This window comes from Odontomachus brunneus, unplaced genomic scaffold, assembly GCF_010583005.1.
Source record: "Odontomachus brunneus isolate Ranch 3 - 2012 unplaced genomic scaffold, Obru_v1 Obru_scaffold_025, whole genome shotgun sequence".
Lineage (NCBI taxonomy): Eukaryota > Metazoa > Arthropoda > Insecta > Hymenoptera > Formicidae > Odontomachus > Odontomachus brunneus.
Window position 1 is genome coordinate 1,041,694 of NW_022639475.1, and position 22,615 is coordinate 1,064,308.

General features: G+C 33.9%; 2 protein-coding genes across 7 annotated transcripts in view; one reads left to right on the plus strand and one right to left on the minus strand.

The window, feature by feature from the left end:
- LOC116842554 (double-stranded RNA-specific editase Adar-like) overlaps nt 1–14,452 on the plus strand; it is a 24,964-nt gene extending 10,512 nt beyond the window's left edge. Inside the window, exons 12-19 of one of the 5 annotated variants that reach the window (XM_032811933.1) lie at nt 4,493–4,701; nt 6,682–6,752; nt 7,990–8,050; nt 8,172–9,002; nt 9,113–9,498; nt 9,589–9,883; nt 9,963–10,153; nt 10,315–14,447. In XM_032811933.1, coding sequence (XP_032667824.1) covers nt 4,493–4,701; nt 6,682–6,752; nt 7,990–8,050; nt 8,172–9,002; nt 9,113–9,498; nt 9,589–9,883; nt 9,963–10,153; nt 10,315–10,413 — 2,143 coding nt within the window. In that variant the 3' untranslated portion in view covers nt 10,414–14,447. Of the gene's footprint in view, nt 1–4,492; nt 4,702–5,932; nt 6,297–6,333; nt 6,604–6,681; nt 6,753–6,806; nt 7,389–7,989; nt 8,051–8,171; nt 9,003–9,112; nt 9,499–9,588; nt 9,884–9,962; nt 10,154–10,314 lie in introns of those variants that run through there. The other 4 variants (XM_032811931.1, XM_032811929.1, XM_032811930.1 and 1 more) reach the window with 4 other exon arrangements.
- On the minus strand, nt 14,036–21,492 carry LOC116842553 (coiled-coil domain-containing protein 186). 2 transcript variants are annotated; one of them, XM_032811927.1, is made up of 9 exons: nt 20,946–21,492; nt 19,066–20,770; nt 18,682–18,952; nt 18,191–18,594; nt 17,478–18,016; nt 17,119–17,378; nt 16,836–16,859; nt 16,512–16,661; nt 14,036–16,260 (listed from the first exon to the last, which is right to left on the minus strand). In XM_032811927.1, exons 1-9 carry the CDS (start codon nt 21,043–21,045, stop codon nt 16,186–16,188), a joined length of 3,528 nt encoding a protein of 1,175 aa, XP_032667818.1. In that variant the 5' UTR covers nt 21,046–21,492; the 3' UTR covers nt 14,036–16,185. The 2 variants fall into 2 exon arrangements, with proteins under 2 accessions (XP_032667818.1, XP_032667819.1); XM_032811928.1 differs by lacking the exon at nt 16,836–16,859 and having other exon boundaries at nt 20,946–21,481.
- Nucleotides 21,493–22,615: the final 1,123 nt, after the last annotated feature.

The following is a 22,615-nucleotide window of genomic DNA, read 5'->3' on the forward strand; positions in this document are numbered from 1 at the left end:
CTAAATTTTACCAATATCAAATTTATCAATAAGATTGTTATGTTGATATCTTGTTAACACAAGTTTCTCCAATTAAACTGGATTAATTTTACTTGAGATAGATCAATGTGTCTTCGCGAATGATTTAGTCCAAAATAACGGATCTTTATGGGATTGTATAGGAACTTACGTAAACTTAAATATACTCCGAACTCGATATTTGTTGAAGATTAAAGCACCATACATATATACATATACATCGATTTTTTACCCACAATCTATCTGAAAATGTAAGTGCTACCCCTGGACGACATAAACCATATATTGTAGCGCAGTTCAATTAAATACTCGAAGGTATCTCTAACCAAAACTAGATGAATGTAAACGTAGAGATCGTATGACGTGTAAGAGAAACTCAACTATGTAAAAACAAGCTGTAAGCATTACTGTAATTCTTCTCGTGGAAGAATAGCGAAAGAGGCAGACACGTTCTCGAAAAGACCACGAACACAGCGAGTGCATACAAATTTATATGTAACGACATATCATGAAAACACGACATTGTGCGTAGCTTTAGCGTAGCAAACGTATCATATGCTTATTATTACATATCATATGCTTATTATACGCTTATTACTTGCACTTGTCATCAATATTTGTTTTTTCCATCGGCCGTTTTTTTAAATACTTCTTTAGTTCTTTTTTTTACAAATCAACCTTCTCTTTCGTTTCTACTTTTACATTTAACTCGTGTCCTCGATGAATTAAGCGAATTTTAATTATTAATTTAAATGTGCGAGGTTATAAATAGTTGTGCACGTTTGTAGCTAAAGATCAATTTTACGCAATCTGTTATTATAGGAAAATCCGCAAAAATGAGAGTGAAACCGATACGAGTGGAAGCGCATTCAGCGTGTTTTAGCGGATAATATAGTTGCCTCACAACAGTTAAATCGGTCTTACGAAATCGCATCGCCACGTGCCGTGTATATAAACGACACGTGAGATGAGCAGCAAACGTGTCAACAGATTTTTCGATTTTTATTTCGATAAAACGTTTGGATAAATTGGATAAACGTTTGGATTTAGCAAAACTTGTCACCATTTGTAATTCGATTAAAAAGTTTCAAAGTTTATCGTGTCAGTTTCCTTAAGTTCAACTTGATAATAACGATACACGCAATTAATAATCTTGTCAATATTTACAACAGATATAAAAAGAAATTGTAAAAGAATTTGCAAAATTCTTCTATCTTTTTTCTGACACAATTCTATAGTGAAAAAGAAAATTTTGCCACAAAACTCTATCTCTTTATGATCTATTCAATGTATCATTCGTGAAGATATTTTCTGATAGAAAAATTTTTTGTAATCTTGTTCACTTAAATTGTCAGAGAGAAAATATGTAAATTGTTTCCTTATCAATTGCATCAGGAAACTTTTTTAGTATACTTTATACCCAAATAACACAGAGAATTCAAAAAGAATCCATATTTTACTAATTCTGAGTTCATTTGTAGGTGCAAAAAGAATTCTTTTTACTGAACTGAACTCTGAAGAATTCTTTTTGCATCTGAAAATGAACTTAGAATTAGTAACATTGGACTGAATTGTTTTTGAATTCTCTGTACTATGTGGGTATTATATGCAATGTTGGTAAATGTAATAGGCAATTCGCGTATGCACGTCAAAGTAGTAAGGAATCCAATAACATATATGATTAGTGGGATATATATATATATATATATATATATATATATATATATATATATATATATATAATATCTTAATAGTATATTCTCCCTTACCTATACTTAACTTATGATCCCAGTTAGCACAGAGAATTTAAAAAGAATTAAAAAATAATTCAGTCATATGTCATCAATTCTGAGTATATTTTCAGATATAAAAAGAATTCTTCAAAGTTCAGTTTAGTGAAAAGAATTCTTGCATTTAAAAATGAACTCAGAATTGGTGACATATGACTGAATTCTTTTTGAATTCTCTATGCTACCTGGGACTGTATTATCTGTGTGCCAGACACATTACACTAAACTAACACTCATGTACGTTACTGAACTCCTTACTATTTCTACGTATATGTTCGAACTGTCTATCACATCATAAACTGACTGTATGTCAAAACTTACACAAACGGTGTCAGGTTGTCACATTTCCTTAAGCAGCTTTATTACTTTGCTCGCTGCACCCGTATGTATTATTACATATCTTTACCTTTATTTAAAAATATAATTTGCAGGATTTCTAATCTGGTAAGTAACAATTTGCCCTCAAAAGTTAAATTTTGTATGACAAATTGCAACGTCTTTTTTCACGATAACAAACATAAACGGTTAGATATCTCAATAATTAATTTAACTAATTTATGATTAGCATTCCTACTATAATTTCTTATTATCCAGAGAGATGTTTTGTGTGTAATTTAATTAAATACGCGTAATTAAATGTTAATAAGACCATTCAGATGGTTCCCGAGAAGAATATACTAGTTAGCTAATGGTTGGCCGCTACAGATTCGATATTGGCCCAATGCATTGCACTGTTAGAATTATATGGTTAGGACTGGTTAGGACATTGCGCCAACAATAGATCTATTTTTTTTATCACTGAACTGTTTTTTTTATCATATTCTTGCGAAACTTAAAAATAGTTGAGATTTCAGACAGTTTAGTAATAGAAAACAAATCTAATGTCGATACTTCCCAATTACTTAATAAGTTAAAGATTAGGTTATGAAAGAACACTGATATTACCGACGATATACATATAATTAGAGGATCATGTCGCAAGAGCGACGCGACATGCAAAAATTTCAGACACCAACAAGATATTATTAAAGACCATCAGCCCTAGGTAAATTTTCATACTGATAAAATCCACACAACAAACGTCTTTAAATGCTTTAAGACGTCTTTGAAACATGAATGCTGTTTGAGAGGCGTCCGAAGGATTCCTGAGGAATCCGAAGATAAAGGAAAGGATGACATTATCGACCATTTCTAATTCTCCGATACAAATAGCTGGACATTCAGCATGTAATAAGGTATTACGCGCTGAATAATGTAAACCGTAACAAAATATTAAGTTTATAATTTACAACTATCTTGATATTTTATCGTTATGTGTACAGAAATACATTGTTACGTCTACAAAAATACAAGTATATTCAATATTTTTGTGAAACTGCATTTCTGTAGTTATCATCCACACTGATTTTACATATTTTATCGACATATTTACCGACATGAGGTTATTAGGCGCGTAATCTCGTGAGACAAATGGTCTCTAGTATTACTTTGTCGATATCTCAGATGAAAGTTCTGTTATGTCGGTACTTACCGATCCTCTAAGATACTCGCTCTTTCCTACCGATTTCTCATTAATATCTTGCCACCAGAGATACGTGAGGCTTATCTTTGCAATTCGACAACTGTGACCCTCAAGACACATTTCGGACGAGCGAAATTGTGAAAATGCGAAGCCACGATTCGAGCCCCTGCACGACCGCGCTGTTAACCGTTCCGCAACTGATTATAGAGCTGTGATCGAGTCTCTCGAACTGCGATAATACGTACGTTCGAGAAGTATCGAGAAGTATCGATCGCTCGACGCAGCAACTTCAGCTGAGAGAAATGAAATGTCGCGAGCATAATAAAATTGACGGAAGTAATTTGTCAATGTCAATAAAGAATGTAAGAAATTCCTCTTGGAAGGGTTGAATATATTTGAGAATAAAATATTTGTGATGGATGGAAGAACTTCCAGAGGAAAATGGACCTGAAAGTTACTAATAAAATCAGAGTCCCTTCTAAAATGTTCCACTTATCTTCATGCACTAAATGACTTTACTTGTAATAAAGCTCTTGTGAAATGGTTGATGGATATTTACGTTTTTTTCATCATGCTGTTTGCAGGAAAGTATTATCTAAGCAATTTGCAAACTAAAGAATATACATACACATCGCGGCGGTGACATGTAGACGTGATGTTTAGAAAGGACGACAGCAGTCTGTTTACATTGCTGTGATCCTTGTTGCCTTTCTGATCGTGTGAGTGATATCCGCGCTTATATGTACGAACGTGTAACGTGTCATTGAAAACTAGCGTTTGCCATAATAGTGACGACAAATCGATATAGTTTTACATTTCCGGACGTGCGGCAAATTATATCAATTTGTCGTTATCGTTAACGCGAGTATATTATTTTGCAGTATTATTTAAGATACCGATTAATCGCGCTACAAGTAGCGATAGATCACCACGATAAACACGACTCTACGATATTGAACGTCGTTAAAAGCTCGATTATCCTGCGTCCGTCAAGTCGGCGACCGTTTTAACTTGTGCGTGAGATGACAAAAGTAACAGAGGACTCATTCAGCGAAGTAAGGCAGAACATATACGAGATCGCAATTACGTTGACGCGTATATTAGTACAACGTTCGCGAATTGTCCGGCGTGTGTGTGATTACGCGTGGCGTTTACATCTGAGTACTCTCTCGACGCCAATTCTGCTGAAGAAGCTGCGATTTCTAATAAACCACTCGGACCTGCGTACGATCGTCAAGTGCTTCAATCGCGGAATATTCGGCGAGGATCCGGACATTATCGCCCTGGTGTACGACGAAATTGCTTCGCGCGGCTTACACAACACCGCGTACGTGGAAGGCATAGTCAGGCAGTACAACAAATATTACGGAAGTAAGAAATCCTTCCTTCACGCCATATCTAAATTGCAGCATGCACGATCAAGTTCAAAAGATCTGTTTTTTATTGCTGAACTAACTGCGCTAACTCGCACTAGTTCTTTTCTTCTTTTTCTTCCACCAAGTCTCAACTGTATGCCTGTTTCTCTTTTAAAGGTCCGTAAGCGTACATACCGGTTTAGCGATAAAAAATGGATCTAAAATTGCATAAAACGGGAGCATTTGTTCGGTGGATTTCGAGCATTCCTACCTGAGGAAGAGAGCTTTGAGATACAATAACGTTGAAAAATGACATCGACTTATGAGTTGACGAAATGACAATGAGACTTATGAGCACTCACCGAATGTCTTTAACGCCTTTCGATCTTTAATTCAAGCATTCTCGTATTAAATAGATACACAGATATTTGTGTGATAATCAATAACTTTAAATAATTGATAGAAAAGTGATTTGTTTCGGTCGATAATCATGATGCACAAATATGCAAGTGGCGTAACTCGTTGATTGACGTCAAAATGATTCTATGTCGAAACCGTCAAATCGACATCGTTTCGACATCGATGGACAAGTCATTTCATGTTGAGAAAGACATGTTCGAACCTGAGCTCTGATTCTCGAAGATATATCGATATTTCATGAAAAGCTATAGTTCATATTACATATAGCTTTTCATCGAAATATCGTATACGATATCTTTCAAGAATATAATCCCTTTCGGACGTGACCTATAATTTTTTTAAATATAGAATTATTTCCAAAGAACATCAATTAATTAACGTAACAAACATCTTTTCATCGGAAAATGATGTTAGAGAGGCAGTTTTATTAAGCATTTGAAGCTAGTTATTGAAAGAGAGAAAAAAAGAGAGAGAAAGAAGGAAAAATGCATTCGATTCGAAAATTTTAAAACTGTAATTGAAATGACACGCATTAGTAAAACATATCGGTTTTACAAATGTCACCCAAAAATATGTAACGTTTCATGACCGTTTGTAAAACCTGAAAACGTTTCTAAATGATACGTCCCAGATAGCGCAGAGAATTAAAAAAGAATTCAGTCGTACGTCACCAATTCTGAGTTCATTTTCAGATGCAAAAAGAATTCTTTTCACTGAATTTAACTTTGAAGAATTCTTTTTGCATCTGAAAATGAACTCAGAATTGGTGACATACGACTAAATTTTTTTTGAATTCTTTTTGAATTCTTTTTAAATTCTCTATGCTACCTTGGCACTTATTACGAATTTCTTTAGAATCGCAAACTAAAGAATATACAAATTCTTCAAATATATGAATTCTTCAGAATCGATTCCGACCGGAACATTTACGCTATTCACTAGATTTCTATTGTCTTTTCTAGGGGAAACGGAATTATTCCAGTCGCGAAATCGGTTCTGTGGAGTTTTATAATATATGCCCTGGAAACTTCGATTTAAGTATTCTCGAATAGAACGCGTTGTCCTTGGATACTTGCGGCTCGTGATTATTGATTGCAGAACGCCAGATTATATCTTTATTGATTATTTGAGGTTGCGATATAAATATTTGAATATGATGCGTTCGTTCCGAAAACGACTAAAAATGATATGGTAAGGCCACGATAACGCACTTACTTCGATCGCATTTAAACTGTGCTTGACGGCGACGGATAAACGTAAGGCTGGGCTTGCGGATTACGTTAGGTTAGGTTAGAGCGCTTGTGCGAAAAAACGGCAATGGCGCTGCGGATTTTCGTAGTATCAGAATATAATTAAAATCAATGTAAGTACATATAGTGCGCGCGGTATCTTGCGAGCGTTTATTTTCGCCCGTGCATTTTCGAGTTTTTCTAAGCGAGACGCACCATGTCAACTGGACTGGCGTTGCTAAATAACAACGAACAATCGAGTCAGACAAGTACGAGAAATGGCTCTATTGATTTTCCACAATTACTTGTACTATCTTCGCTTGTTTATATGTTCCACGATTTTTCAGGGTGCGACACCCCAATGGTTGCTACTAATATTAGTATAACAGAAAGTCCACAGAATGGAAATACAGCACTGGTGAGTTGAAATCTTGCAACTATATATAACGAGTTATACGATAAGGAAGACTTCCCACCTGTTAATAGAGATAACTTAGGTTATCTCGAGGACTTAAAAAGCGATAACGTTGTAAAGAAATATTCCGTTGTTATTAGCACTTTGACAACGTGGTTTGGAATACTTCTAGCTTCTTGGACATACTTCTAACTTGTGTTCTGTCAGAAATATATCTATATCCATATTGGATCTGTAGAGCCTGTATAAACGAAATATAGTGAATTGAGAATTTTTGTAATCATATACATGATACATTATTACGATAAAACGTGAATTGACGAAAATTAATTGTATCCCAGAGCACGATCCAAGCCAATCTCAGTTAAGAATCTACTGGTGTTAAAAATTAAAATTTAACATGAGATAACTCCACAGTAACAAAATATCTCTGTCATTCACTGATATAACCTTTAGTCGGTGTTGTGAGTTTGATCTTTCTATTTGATATTGGCTGTATTTCAAATTATTTGTATTTATTATTTATTATGCATCACAATGAGTGGCATAGAACAAAACTCAAAACAAAAATACCTGCCTGTGAGGAAGGATAACCCTTGATTTGGCACGTTGTGTGCTGGACCGCGACACCAACTAAAGGTGAATGATTTTAAAGTCAGCATATAGCAATCTGGAACTGCTATTCTGCTAAGCGCCTTTCTATCTTTTCTAAATTATCACTTTGTGCTTCTCAGTGTATAATAGAGTAAGCGAGCCTATTTCGGAATAGCATCTATTTCGAAACACTTTAATTTTTTTCTTGTATTAGCCATCAAATAATATCAAATTTTCATGTTAGTAACAAAGAACGTGTTCTTTGTTACTAACATGAAAATTTGATATTATTTGACAGCTAATACAGGAAAAAAATTAAAGTGTTTCGAAATAGGTGCTGTTCCAAAATAGGTTCGCTTACTCTAAACATCTATCGACAATTGTTGACATTATCTTAGTTCCTTGGTAACAGAGAAGAAAATTTGCTTATTCTATATTGCACAAAATAACACTTTACCAAAATTGGAGTAATATTAAAATTAAAGTTTGAAGAACATGTCACAAGTTACAAGTTTTTTTAAATCTGCACTTTTGATCTTTTTTGCCAGTGTATAACTAATGCAATGCAAAGCCCAAAATAAAAAGCTGTTTGCTTATTGGAATAAAGCATTAGTTACAATTGTTGTCTCATGACTTTATTTCACAGATGGGGCAAGGAAATTTGCCAAAAGCTGTCCTTAAGAGGGCATCAGAAGCTGATATAGAAGGTCAGTGATCAATGATTTCATGTGTATACATTAATATTTCATATCGTATATGCTGCACAGATTACTTTAACTCTAAATTTATTGCAATAATATAATTGGTATTGATTTATTATTTAATTAGATGTCACCAACGCTAAGAGACGTCATAAGAATCCACAGCCGAAAAATGCAGTATGCGCTTTGAATGAGCTAAAAACTGGAGCTATTTACAAAGTGGTGGGTCAGACTGGGCCCACTCATGCTCCAATATTCACGATTGCCGTGCAAATCGATGGGCAAACGTACGAAGGGAAAGGACGCACTAAGAAAATGGCAAAACATGCAGCCGCGGAACTTGCTCTACGGAACATCATACAGTTTAGAAATACACCGGAGGTTCATCAGGCTATCAATACTTGCCCATCTGTTGTATCTCTCGAGCCGGATTTCACGAGCGACGTAACTGAACGTGATAACCATCTTGTCAATGCATTTAAAACATTAACGCAAGAGCCAAAAAATACGAGTAAGTTTTTAGATAAAGGTCCAGTAGCGTTGATCAACGAACTCTATCCGGGCGTTATATACAACTGCATATCCGATAACGGAGAAAGTTACGCGAAATTCACAATATCCGTAACTATTGACGGAGAGACGTTCGAAGGGACGGGCCCGAGTAAGAAGCTAGCGAAAGCAGCAGCAAGTAAAGCCGCATTAGCGAAATTGCGAAATGTTCACAGTTCCTCGTTTTGTATACCGCTCCCTGTTCGTATCTTGCCCAACTTTTCCAATTCAGCACACTGGCAGGAACAGATGACTTTGCCGCAAATGCTAGCTGACAAAATTGGCAAGATGGTAAACCAGAAATTTAGTGAACTCATACAAAGCAAACCACAGCATGCACGACGTAAGGTTCTAGCCGGTATTGTGCAAACAAAAGGAACAGATGCCGAACTGATATGCGTTACTACTGGTAAGGCGCAATTTTACATCACTTATGATCTTTAAGCTATTTTGAGGCATTTCCCAAAAGTATGCGCGTGTAAAACGTCTATTAAAACATTTTTCTTTTTTGGATAAAAGGTACGAAATGCGTGTCGGGTGAACATTTGAGCGTTAGCGGTGGTGCTGTCAACGATTGTCATGCGGAGGTGGTAGCACGCCGATGTCTTTGTGAATATTTATATAAGCAACTAGAACTCCACGCTGAGGATAACAGCATGGAATCGATTCTCGAGCCAGCTAAGAAAGGATTCAAATTAAAGCAAGGCATCCAATTTCATTTGTACATAAATACCGCCCCCTGCGGAGACGCGAGGATCTTCTCGCCTCACGAAGAAAACGAATCCGTAGACAAACATCCCAATAGGCGAGCAAGAGGTCAATTACGTACAAAGATAGAATCTGGCGAAGGGACTATTCCTGTCAAGAGCAACGAAGGTATTCAAACCTGGGATGGCGTCTTGATGGTAAGCGAAACTTACATAATCGTCGATAATCTTGACAAGAGGAAAAACATCTTTCCATCGTTTCTCACGCATGTCTTCTTTAAATTTTAGGGTCAAAGACTGCTGACGATGTCGTGTTCGGACAAAATAGCTCGATGGAACGTACTTGGTGTGCAAGGCGCGCTTCTAAGCCACTTCATCGAGCCAATTTACTTCCACAGCATTGTTCTCGGCAGTCTTTTGAACCCCAGTCATATGTACAGAGCAGTATGCGGTCGTATCGAAAATACTATTCAGGGTTTACCACCACCGTATAGACTTAACAAACCATTAATGAGTTTAATCACATCATCTGAGGTCAGACAACCTGGAAAAGCTCCTAATTACAGCGTCAATTGGACGATCGGTTTGTAAATGTTCTTAATCTCAATGCATTAAGTGTACAGTTAATTTAACGAGCACTTCTTTGTCGTTGGACATTTTAGGGCAGATCGAAGCTGAAGTCATAAATTGCACGACTGGAAAAGACGAGTTGGGTAAACCTTCCAGAATATCTAAGCAGGCATTCTTTAGAAGGTTTTTCAATCTCTTAGGTAAACTTCCAACCATAGAAGATGTTGATGAAAATCGTTGCCGTCATTATCTTGATGCGAAATCGTCGGTACAGGACTACTCGGTAAGTGTGATTATTTCGTTTACAAAAATAATACATATCGTATGTATCTTAATACATGTGTGTATGTGTGCGCGTGTGTGTGCGCGCGTGTATGTATATATAATGAAATATCAGTACTTACTATCGTATTCCGTTTCTTCTTCTTCTTTCCTTTTAAATAGCTTGCTAAACGTCAATTGAAGGACGCTTTTGTGAGAGCGCAGCTTGGAAGTTGGGTGAAAAAACCGATTGAACAGGATATGTTCGAAGTCGATATCTGACTAAATCAGAGTAATAGTAACATCCTGCGAAGTAACGAAAAGAGTCAAGTTGTGGAGTATGTAGTTCCTAGTGCAAAATAGATCGCTCGTTCGGCGTGTCATAATATGGCAGAATTTGGTATCAGTAAAGCATAAATCGTAGGATCTCGCGCATGTATTCCATCTTGCGCCGTGTATGATCTCAATATATTCATCGTGTTCAAGGTGTATTACAGATCATCTGTTTTATCAATTATTACAACAACAATTTAGTTCGACACAATGTAGTCGATAGAGAAGTGCGCACCAGGACTTAAAGCTTATGTTATTTTGACGTGTCTCACACAACCAGCGATAATTATAGATGTAAAGTCGACTCAGCACATATCCATAATGGAATTTCATAGTACTAGCATGGTCCGTATAATATGTATTATTTTCTGTTTTTGGACACATTTCTAATTTCGATAAACTATCCGAAGAACGAGTAAATAAGATTTATCTAACGGACTCTAACGTACAAACGATCTTTCTCTTATGCAAAACAATTTTGTTGCTTTGTATATACATATATATTATTTCCATTTGTCCGTTCTCGTAATGTAAACAATTAATGTCCAAAATCACTTCGAATAGTTTTTAAATTAAAATAGTATTAATAGGCAATATACTAGTATGTTATATATAAACGCATTGCATCTACAATACACCCAGATAACATTCTACTCTATGTCAGAGATATGCAAATTATACAACAAGTATAATCGCAATCTTAGGAGAATTGTAATTTGAAGTTCGGTACAATGCATCTCAAACGCGCACTATACGCACGATGACATGAACATCATGTATTATACACAATGAACATATCTTTGCGTAAGTGTGCACGAAAAATCCACGTTAATCGTGAGTGATATATCTCAAAGTGTCTGAAATTCAGAACTTTGCTATCGGTTTACGAAATGCTATCTGGGGTCTTTTTGTAGGGCATAGGTATCGTAGCAACGAGTTAAGTCGCGACACTTTGCACCTTCAACGGCTGTGATTGAATTCAGATCTGAGAAATGGATCTTAATCAGTAAAAGATACCAACTTCGTCGCGAAGTTCAGCGAAAAAGACGGACAGTATGTCTCTCATCAATATTAATATATTAATTACAATTTTTCCATTATTAGTGGCGACCAACGGCGTTCTCAATTATCTGCTATTCTCATTAGAACTAGAATTACATTTGAAAATGCATCCAATTTCTTTTTTGTTTTTAACATATATATTTTCTATAGTGAAGAATATTAAATATCGCGTAGAAATCTCTTTGAGAACGAGTTAAAAATGAATCGTGTTTTAATATTAGGATTACCAATTTTAATATATAATTAGAATCGTAATGTACATTCGTGTATTTCGTTATAAAACTTGCAACTGTCCGCAGCCACACAGTGCAATGTAGTGATTATTTATTACTTCAATGTACAGGATATTTTGCATCAAGTAGATTTACTTTGGACTGTAGACTTGTTTCAGTTTTGAGTCAGTTTTTTCTTAGCAAGAACGTCATAAAAAAGATAGTTCATTGAAACTTTTTCCATTTCTAATATTATAATCCATTTCTAATAATATTATACATCTTTAACCTTTGAATTATAAAGTCCTGTCACATTAGAATCAACTTGAAATTAATTAAAAAATACGAACGGTAGGGTACACTTTTGTAAAGAAAAAGTCGACTCAAGATTGGCCGAAAAATACACGGTTCCAAAAGAAATACACTTTGTGCGACACATCCTGTGTAGAAATTAAGTGAACGAGAATGAGCGATAAAAAAAAAGAATATGATAATAATTACTTGTGCGCGTGACATGCAATTATATAGTTTTTCAGATAAATACGTTAATAAGTATCAAAATAGTGTATCTAGAGAATCCTAAGGTCATTGCCTCACTGTGCCAGTATTACAATTAATGCAATTCTGCCGTAGTGACACACTGCCCGGTGCTGGTCCAGTTTTGCATAAAGAACTCGGTTCATTTTATTTAAGCCAAAATGAACAAGAGACACCAAAAATTTATTTTTTTGGAATTGCAATATAGGCGACTGTTAGCGAAACATTAAGCATTATTTTCTCGAGCAGGTATATCTTTGTGGAGTTAGAGAGGAAGACAAAAAGAGAGAAAGAACTTAACACATAAGCGTAGAAATTTAACTTAAACGTAAGTGGCACACGCAATCGTTCCGATACATGTCTCTAAGATAAATGTCAAGCAGTTCCATTTTCTTTTTTCATTTTTGCAATCAGTGGAGGAAATTGATACACTTGTGTTCGAAATTACTACATTTGAGTTAGTAACAAGTGAGACAGAATATTGTCCAAAAAGTAACTTATTTTCTTGCTCTCTATGTAGATTTAAAATACAGTATTTTCTTCTTTACATGCACATATCTAATAGATTGCGTGCGATGATAAAGAGTTGGTTCGCAATGATGTTAATGATACCAGTCCTGTATTCGTGCCAAGCGCGATACGCACCAATGGCTCAACGAATTTTACTTTATCTTCGTCTGTGTTCTCTAGTTTTTTAATAAGAATTATTCTGATAAGAGTACATTCGAAAGAACGATACAGTCGAACTTCGATATCTGACGAAAAGGAATGCCTCACTATCACACGAATCTAGTGAGTTGCTAGCCAAAATTGGTGATGTACTGTCCGTGAAGGTGGCATTTCAACAGTTGTATTGTATCACGATACTGTATCGCTCTCAATTCTTCACGAATGTTGATGGTGTAGTTGAGGGCAAGTTTCGCTAATATAGCGCTTATATACATATACATACGCGTACGTCGTCCCATAACTGGTGATACAAACGAGAAGATACGCATATATGAGAGACAAGTTAAATATAAGTCTACAGGAGCCAAAAAATAAACCGAGAATATGGAGTGAAACGAATAAGAAAAGTTGAAGATTATTTTAATTGTAATATGTTGTGATATGTTTAATTGTGAGAAAAGAAGGAGATATTTATTTTTCAATATGTGAAATTTTTCTCTTTTTTGAAAGCGAAGCATCGTTTAGAAAGAATAATTTACTCTGTATTTTCGATTTATATTTTCATGTAAGAGATTTTTCCATTTTTCTTCCTGATGATTATGTCGCTAATTACAGAATACACCGTATATATCCGACTGTATAGTTTTGAACAATTAACGGATGAAACCATAAGAAACTATTTTCAGTAGACACTTGCAGCATAGATGCAGCGATTGAATAGATTATACAAAAAATACAAAATAATTATTTTGTTAGGACAGCTTTAAGTTAGCTCAAAGTTTGTTTGCTAAATATACATATCGAATTCGAATGTAACAAATGGATAATACCAACAACGATTGGCAATACGTGTTCATTTACGCATGATCGCGTGATCTATCAGTTATTCGATTAAGCTCTGAGAAAGCAAGACTAGCAAGTACGGTTTATATGTTACATTCGAATTTGTAATGTTTATTTAACTATCCAGTATTAAAAACATATCTTATTGCCGTATATATATATATGATTCGTATAATTATTGTTCACTGTAAAACGACGCGCTTTAATTATACTAAAAAGGTTGCGTTCTATTTATTTTCTACGTTAAAAACATCAAAATGTGTTGTTTATTATGACTTATGAACATATTGTTCACATTATATATTCTATCGAGACGTGATATATGGTACAATGGAAAAAGCGATAATTCTACGTGTAAAAACACAGATTAAAAATGTGGGATATTTTTACACTCGGGTATTACCTAGTTTTCGATTGTACCGTGATTCGTGATTTCACGTACTTTGTTTTTCTTAATCGCGAATGTATTCGTAACCATGGCATAGTTAGTAACATTGTCCATATATTATAATTCAACATACTAGCTATTCCACGTAATGAATACTTCGTAATGTGAATATGATATTTATATTTCAAAATTAATTTATTATTTCGTTGATAATGTATTTTCGTTGATAATGTATTTTCGAAATTTTGAATAATTATTTCTTTATTCTCTAATCTTACTCTTCGAATTTTGCTGCTACAGTTTCCTCGACACCTTGTTTTTCGTATGTTTGTCTTTCCTAAATATTAATCGGGCGTTCCATTGATCGATTGTAATTCGATTCTTAAACTACTTAACACTAGAAGGTTGCTCTAGAAATCTTGTCTATTTCACACGGCATGTAGCACGGAAGTAATCACGAGAGTAGTAAACGGATTTGGACGTTAAAGTTATGCCTGTTTGAAACCAGTGCAAAATGAATTATGTTTTCTCAAAGAAAACGTATGTAAAGAAAAAAGAATATGTAATTTTCCTGTAGATATATACATCAGACTTTTATTGAAAAAAGAACGAAAAATACGAAAGAATATTAAAAGAATTAAATGGAAATCTCCATTTATTTCTTAGAACAAAAAGAAGAGATATAAAAACTCGATCGTATAGTATTCTATGAAAATAATGAGGACATCGAAATTAGTATGGAATTAAACTGAAAAGATAAGTCAAAATCTCTTTTTCATTAAAAAATAAATTATTGAAATAAATTATTGAAATAAATAAGCCCTATTTTAATTACACGCGTAATGTTTTTTGTATCATATAAGTGCACGTCCACAAAACTTGAAAATGGCGGAATTAACTATAAAACATGGTTACAATGTGCCGTAAAGAGAAATCGTATGGCATAAAATTTCAAGCAGGCATTAATTATTTCTATAGCAATTCTTTATCGTATATAACACTTAAAATAACTAAAGTAAATATATTAAATCTACCTTATTACGTCTACTGACGTTCTCTTATACTCTATTATTGCAGTATTAGTTGTCAGTATCATGTAGCACTTTACGATCTTCTCGATTATTTAAAAAAAAAAGACAACCTTCAAAAGCAACATTAGCTATCATAGCTGACGGTGAATATTAGAAGCGCACGACGTGCAAATGAATTTGATCATTAAATACGCAATACAAGGAATGAGTATGCAGTTTTATAGCGTCTGTCACACATTGATCAACAATAATCTTACAGGGGAAAACCACGTATATTGGTTCCCTTGATCTCTTCTTCCATAAAAATTATATTAGCGAATATCTTATGTACACTAATCTAATCGCTCACATTCAAAATACTCAAAATAAACAATTCAAAGTAAATTTAAAGATACCTAATATTAAACTAGGTTTAGTCGAGATTTCACTTCGATTCGCAATCTTTCACCTGTTACACGCTCGTTCATCAACTGTGTTTGAGAACCTGAGCGTAGATCAACATATTAGTCATCGGGTATGATATATAAAGTTGTAGTCAGCTAGATTTTAAGCTTGACTAGTGCCTCTAGATGTAAGTACTCTAGAAACTAAATTAATTTAGTTAAACTTGCAAATAAACATTTATTTACCAAGTTCGTGGTTTGTTACCTTGACACCTCCCGAATTTCTTAACACTAAAATTTATATTTCTCACAAAACAGGAGACACTGATTTTAAGATAAGAATTTATTATATTAAATATAACATCAAATATATATATATATATATATATATATATATATATATATATATATATATATATATCTGATGCAATCTATAGCAGAGTGACAAAAATAACAAGTTATTTAACGCAACTTAAAACAATAATAAGTGAAATGCCGTTGAATCATTTATACACAATTCTCTACAATATATATATATATATATGTGTGTGTATATACACGCACACATATGTATGCACCTATATATGTAACAATTATTAATTTTCGATTTGACTTTGTTGAAACTGCATTGTTAATCTTGCTATCTCCTTACCTAATGTATCAATATTGTCCTGTAAAGATAAAAGAAAATAGCATGATAGAATATTAAATTTATAGCATTATATAAATCTTAGAGAACGATATATATAATATATATGTACTGTAATAGTATATATGTATGTGTGTGCGTGTGTGTGTGTGTGTATATATACACAGGGTGCCGCCCTGTATATATCACTGTATATTTAACGTGTTTCTTAATAAATTAATAATTAATGAATATAATAATTTTTCATTTATAATTTTTATCCGACGTATGTACCTTCAGAGTGATGTTTTTCAATAATACATCTTCAAGAACTGCTTGTAACTTTTGGTTTATTTCTAAAGAAAGTTCTAGAGTCATATTCTCGTCTGAAACTCGATGATTGTAAACAGATGCCATTATACCTCCATGTCGCGCCAATTCCGCCTATATGGTTAAAAAACAGTATGTATATTTATTCATGTATAATAATAAACAAGACTGTATATTTCATTTAATATTTCTCAGTATTTAATACTGCTTGACTTATACTTTTTCTGTATGTGTGTGTGTGTGTACGATATATTCTAATACATATATTATTTATTTTCTCACACTTACTGCATCCCTTCTGCTTTTGATATGCTTGATTATAAAAAATAATTTCTATTATTGACACAATTTAATATAGTTTTGTATCAATTTATCTTTATTTAAGGAATATAAATATAAAAAAACCAAATATGTCATATACTCTGTATATTTATCAGTTCCCAAATTAAACCTCCAACTTTTAAATAAAATTATATTTTATGCAAATGTATTAAAAGGTAGTTCAAGTGATCATTTTTATGACATTGATGTTCACGTATTCAGGTGTAATTAATTAAACAAGTGCTTGTACCTTGTGTTTATCTCTTTCGTTACATCCCAAAGCTCCAAAGTTTTGTTGTAAAATATAGTTTTGTATGATTTTCTCTTTTTTCTTTAGTTCCTCGACCAATACTTGAGTATGTCCCTCTAAAAAATCAAGTTTCTCGGCTCTTTTTGCGTTTATTTCTTGTAATTTTATAATGTGATCCATTAATATTTGTTTATTAGGTATAGGATGAGTATGGTCGCTATTAGCATTGTTATCCGATAAGGCACCGTTTAATGTATCGCCTGGAAAAAATATACGAATAATAAAACTATTTCAATCATTTAGAATTGACTTATATAAAAAACTGTATTTCAATATTCAAATATTTATTGATATCGAACCTGTATTCAAAGAAGTATTAGACCCAGTCCTGGATGTAATATCCAAGGAATTAGTAGGAGATGCGGCTTCAAACACTTCTAATTTTCTACGGCATTGCTGTAATTCTCGTGTCATCTCCTTGATCGAAACTTGATGTTTCCTCTTTAATACTGCATTTTCACCTTGACTATCCTCCAATTTCTGGGCAATGTTTTGCGCAAGTTGGGTTTGTTCGGCGACATGCTTAGCCAAAATCTCACACTCTTCTCTTCGTTTTTTTTGTTCTTCTATAAAGTCTCTTTCCAAAACTTTTACTTTATTAGTTAATTCGTTAATACAGTCGCGTAATGGACCGTGTTCGGATTCGAGATAATCCGCTTTCCTTTGAATCGCGATAAACTCGGATTGAAGACGCACGTTTTTGTCCGTTAATTTTTGCGTAAAGTCCAACATATTCGCCTCTTTTTGACGACATGCTTGCATGTCGGCTTGCATTTCCTCGTTAGCCGATCGTAATTGCTGTATTTCAACTTCGACCGACGCAATATACTCTTCTTTACTGCATAAATAAAATTAATATTTTCCATTTAAAAATCCATTTCTTCAAATATATTCATTGAAAGATATATAAGGTAAGAAACTTTAAATATTCTCTATTTAGTTAATAAAATTTCATCAAACATCGTAAATTCCAAGAATATAAATAAAAAAAATATTAACATAATATACTTACTGTTGCAATTGAAGTTTTAATGTCTCTAAATGAGAAACTTTGTTTGATAATTCGGTAATTTGTTCTTGACGTTGTTTCGCCACATTTTTTAAATCACTCAAATTGTTTTCATAGCTCAACCAAACTTTCTCAGAATCTTGAACTTTCAAGTTAAGCCTCTTATTTTCTTCGATCAAATCTTGTTGTCTAGACTTCAGAATTTCCAGTTCTTTTTGTAACTGAAGTCTCAGTGTTTCTTTATCTTCCGTAACGTGCCTCTCTAAGATTAAACGCGCTCGATGCTCCTTCAATTGTTGATCTAATGTCACAGCTTTGTTCTCTTCGGACTGCTGAAATTTACGGAATGATTCTTGCGTCTCGCGACGTATCTGCTCGCATTCTTCTTTCATGTCATTAATTTTTATCTGCAACATACATCTAAATATTTATATTCTATTGAAGAATTTCGTTCCCTATGGTCATGTAAAAAACAAAATTGCAGTCTATTTTACCAAAGCTTTGTCCAGTTTCTGTTGAGTATCCTTCTGCAATTCCATTTCAGTCCTAAGTTTAGTTTGTGTCCACTTTAGTTGGACTTCCTTTGTTTTAGCATCCTCTTTTAATTTCTCTATCTCTTTTTGATGATCAACTATTTCACGACGTCCTGCGTCCAGAATGTTACATATTCTTGTACGCTCACCTTGCGTTTGACGTAACTTATATTGTAATGCTTCCTGATCCTTCAGAAGTTCTTTAACTTTACGTTCTGCGGAATCTCTCGCTCTGTTATATATGTTACAAATAATTAAACTTCTACATTGTTACAAGTTTCGTCTAAGATAATGTCTAAAAAATGTAATATGGCTAAATTATATGGTTGTGGTTGTTGTGCGTACCTTTGCGAATCAATCAATTGTTTCTCACTAATTACATATTTCATAACCATATTTTCTCTCTCTTTATTTACCGCGGTACATTCGTTCTTCAGGGCTTCTTGCGTGACCAGTGACGCGTTCAGATCGGTTGTTAATTTAGTTACAGCTTTTTCTAAGTTCCCTACTTGCAAGTTATATGCATCTGTATTTGTATGCGCTTCCCTATCCGATCGATACGATTTCTCTAGACTATCTATTTTCTCTAATAACTTTGCCTGACTTTTAAAGTGCTTGATTTTTAAATTGGTGTAATCCTCTAACAGCATACGATGCAACGGATGATCTAATGAACCATATTTCGAAATATCTGAATCTAGCAAGGTGCGAGTATCAAGCGATTCTGTTTTACACATGTTGTCGTGTAATTTCTCTATCTGCAAGAAGTTTCTTTTATTCGTTTCTGTCAATGAAAAATCGCGCTTTGCCTGTTCATTGGTAATATTGCAATCTAATTCATCTATGTTATTTTTATCAAGAATATACTCCTTCTCATTTGATACTATTTCACCTTCAAGATCGTATATTTTCTCTTTTATAGATGCAAATGGATTGACTTCGTTTCTATTATTTGTTGCACCATCCAATTTATCTTTGCTCTTGTCATGATCTTGTTTTACCATGCAATTTGTTGCATTAGAAATATTATTTGAATTTGTTATTAAAATTGCATCTGATTTACTTGTTACATTTCCCAAAGGGAATTCATTAGTAGTACCAAGTGCTCCTCCCACAGTATCGGTTTCAACAGATTTCGACATGTGATTATATCTCATTGCCAAATGTTGTGGTAGTAAAGCTTTCTCCATAATGTTTGTTGATTTTTCTGTTATGAAGTTTAAAAAATTACGACTTCTATTTAAAAGCTGAACATTTGACTGCATTATGTTCATTGGATTTGTCAGAAGTGACATTTTAACAAGTTTACTATCATCAGCTAACGTCGGTCGGGACTTTAAGTTACTTCGCACGTGTGTATTCATCGTCGGAATCGAGTTCAATTCATTATCCTTATGTGGATTTTCACAACTTTGAGATTTCTCATTTGAAGTCTCAATGTTATTTGTCTCTAATTGCGAATCTACTATCATTTTGCAAGGTTCTTCAATTTTTGATATATTATTTGCTACAGTACTTTCCTTAAAATCATTTTTATTATATTCAGCTTCCAATGACTCACTTTTATAAACATTAATATTGTTTTTATTCGTAGGGCATTGCAAATCAGATGGAAGATTCTTTATTTCTCTAGGCTGATTAAATACAGTTTCTTCTTCGTCAAGACATGTTCTTGTACTTCTGTACATATATATATTATTATCATATTCATCTTTCACTGTAAATGCATTCACAGATGATATTGATATTGCAGGTAAAGAAAGACTGGTACGTTTGGAAAGCAAACTATGAAAAGATCTATCATTGTACAAAAAGCTGATATCACTGTTAAGTAACTGACGACATCCTTGAAGTTTTGCACCAGGAATGTTGGAAACAGATTTGTCAATACCAAAATTAATCATTAAATTAATACTGTCATTCATCGGTCTGTCTAATTTCAGTCCTTTGTTATCTTTTTTCCATAATACTGAATCACTTTTACTTCTATATATGTTATTACCATAATGATTACTTTGGATTTGCAAAACACTATTTTGCATCGTCAAGCCTAGTCACATACAAAAATATATTAGTATCTACATATTGAATAAAATAATTTTTTTTGTAGTCAATGTATACATATAAAAAATTTTTTAATAGCATATAGAAAGAGAAATAGGAGAATCATATTTTATATCTGAAGTTAAAGAAGAAAAACATTACGCAAATACACGTTTACGTACCCTCAGTTAATCGAATATCTAGCTTTGTAATAAAATTAACGTCATCACATTTTCCCGTACAATCTGTTTCGTGGTTGGAAAGCTTCAATTTGTCATCCATCTCAGTCACAAAGTATCGAGGCGGTACACGAAATTGATCTTATTTCATTATTTCACTATCGCGGATACAAATCGACGGTATCGAATGCATTTTTTGATATTACGAGAAACAGACTGCGACATTCGTAACTTTCTACAAAATTAAAAAGATAACCTAAAAATTTTCTGTGGTAACAAATTCAATCACTTTTCTACGCTACGATACAACGAATATTAATATATCTTGACAGTACAGATACACAAACTTTCTAGGGAATAATTGAACGATTCCAATCAAATAACTTTCTGAATAGTTTCTAATACCACCCTCGGATTTTTACTGCAAATAACGGGCCTACGAAATTATTAGACTCGTTATATTTATACGGACGTTGCAAAGTAGTTCCAAAGTCTCCGCTACGAAACGCTATTTTTTGAATACAAACAGAATTCCTCAAATCGAACGGTTTATTCACGTTGCTTACATTTTTGACACTTTTAGGGTATGTTCAGATTCCCTACCCGGGTGCACTCTGTTACTAAAAACACTATAGTATATGTCACATATACTATAGCACTTCTTGTATTAGAGTGCACCCGGGTAAGGAATCTGAACGCAGCCTTAAACGGAGTCTACAATAGAAGTAGGCCGGTATTCATAGTCCGATCTTATATTTAAGATCATCTTAAGTACTGTATACTTATGCATATTATGTCTGTGATCTCTTTCTACATGTTGGCTTCACTTTCTGACCATATGCGAGGTCCATGTATACTACGTCCATGGAACAGGCCTTGGCCTAATGGCTCCTGCACATAGGACGCGGTAATGTTTGTCGCGCGAACTCTCGCCGTGCGGCAAGCATTACCGCATCCTGTGTGCAGAAGCCATAAATCCCGGCGTACAAGACCAACTTTGCCAATGTGCCTGAAGCCATATTGAGAGAGAGAGAGAGAACTTTGCCAATGTATGACAACGAAATTTTTTTTCTATGTTCATATTATCAAACAAAGAGAGAATTCACATCTTGGTAGAAAACAAAAAGACAGAAGCCAATTAGAACTCGTATTGGTAGAAAAGCAGAAACTGTTGCCTATCACCTGGAATGCGTTTCAAAACTCTATTCGACGGGTAGAGTATATTTAATTGTCCAATCATGATAAAGAAGTCTTAATTATCTTTGCATTTATTGGTCAATTAAATGCTACTCTACCCGTCGAGTAAAGTTTTGGAACGCAGCCCTAGAGAACCTCTAGTAAAGAGAATCGCCAACATGGTTAAGTGACCAGTTGATTGAATGGCATAAACATGTACGGATTTGGACATTGCGACGCCAATGCAGAAAAGATGGTTATTTAAGGCCGATTCTACATTAGTTGCAAGTCTCAAGGTCGCAAGAAAATTGATCAATCACAGTCAATTCTTCTTTGGTCGTAAGAAAAACGATCGATTGTAATTGGTAAATTTTCTTACGATTTTGTAATTTGCAAATAATGTAGAACGACCTTTATATGGTTTTTGAATATGGTGTGCCAAGACTTGGCGCACCATATTTCAAAATGTGCCATTTTTTTTGCAGTTCTGATACTCT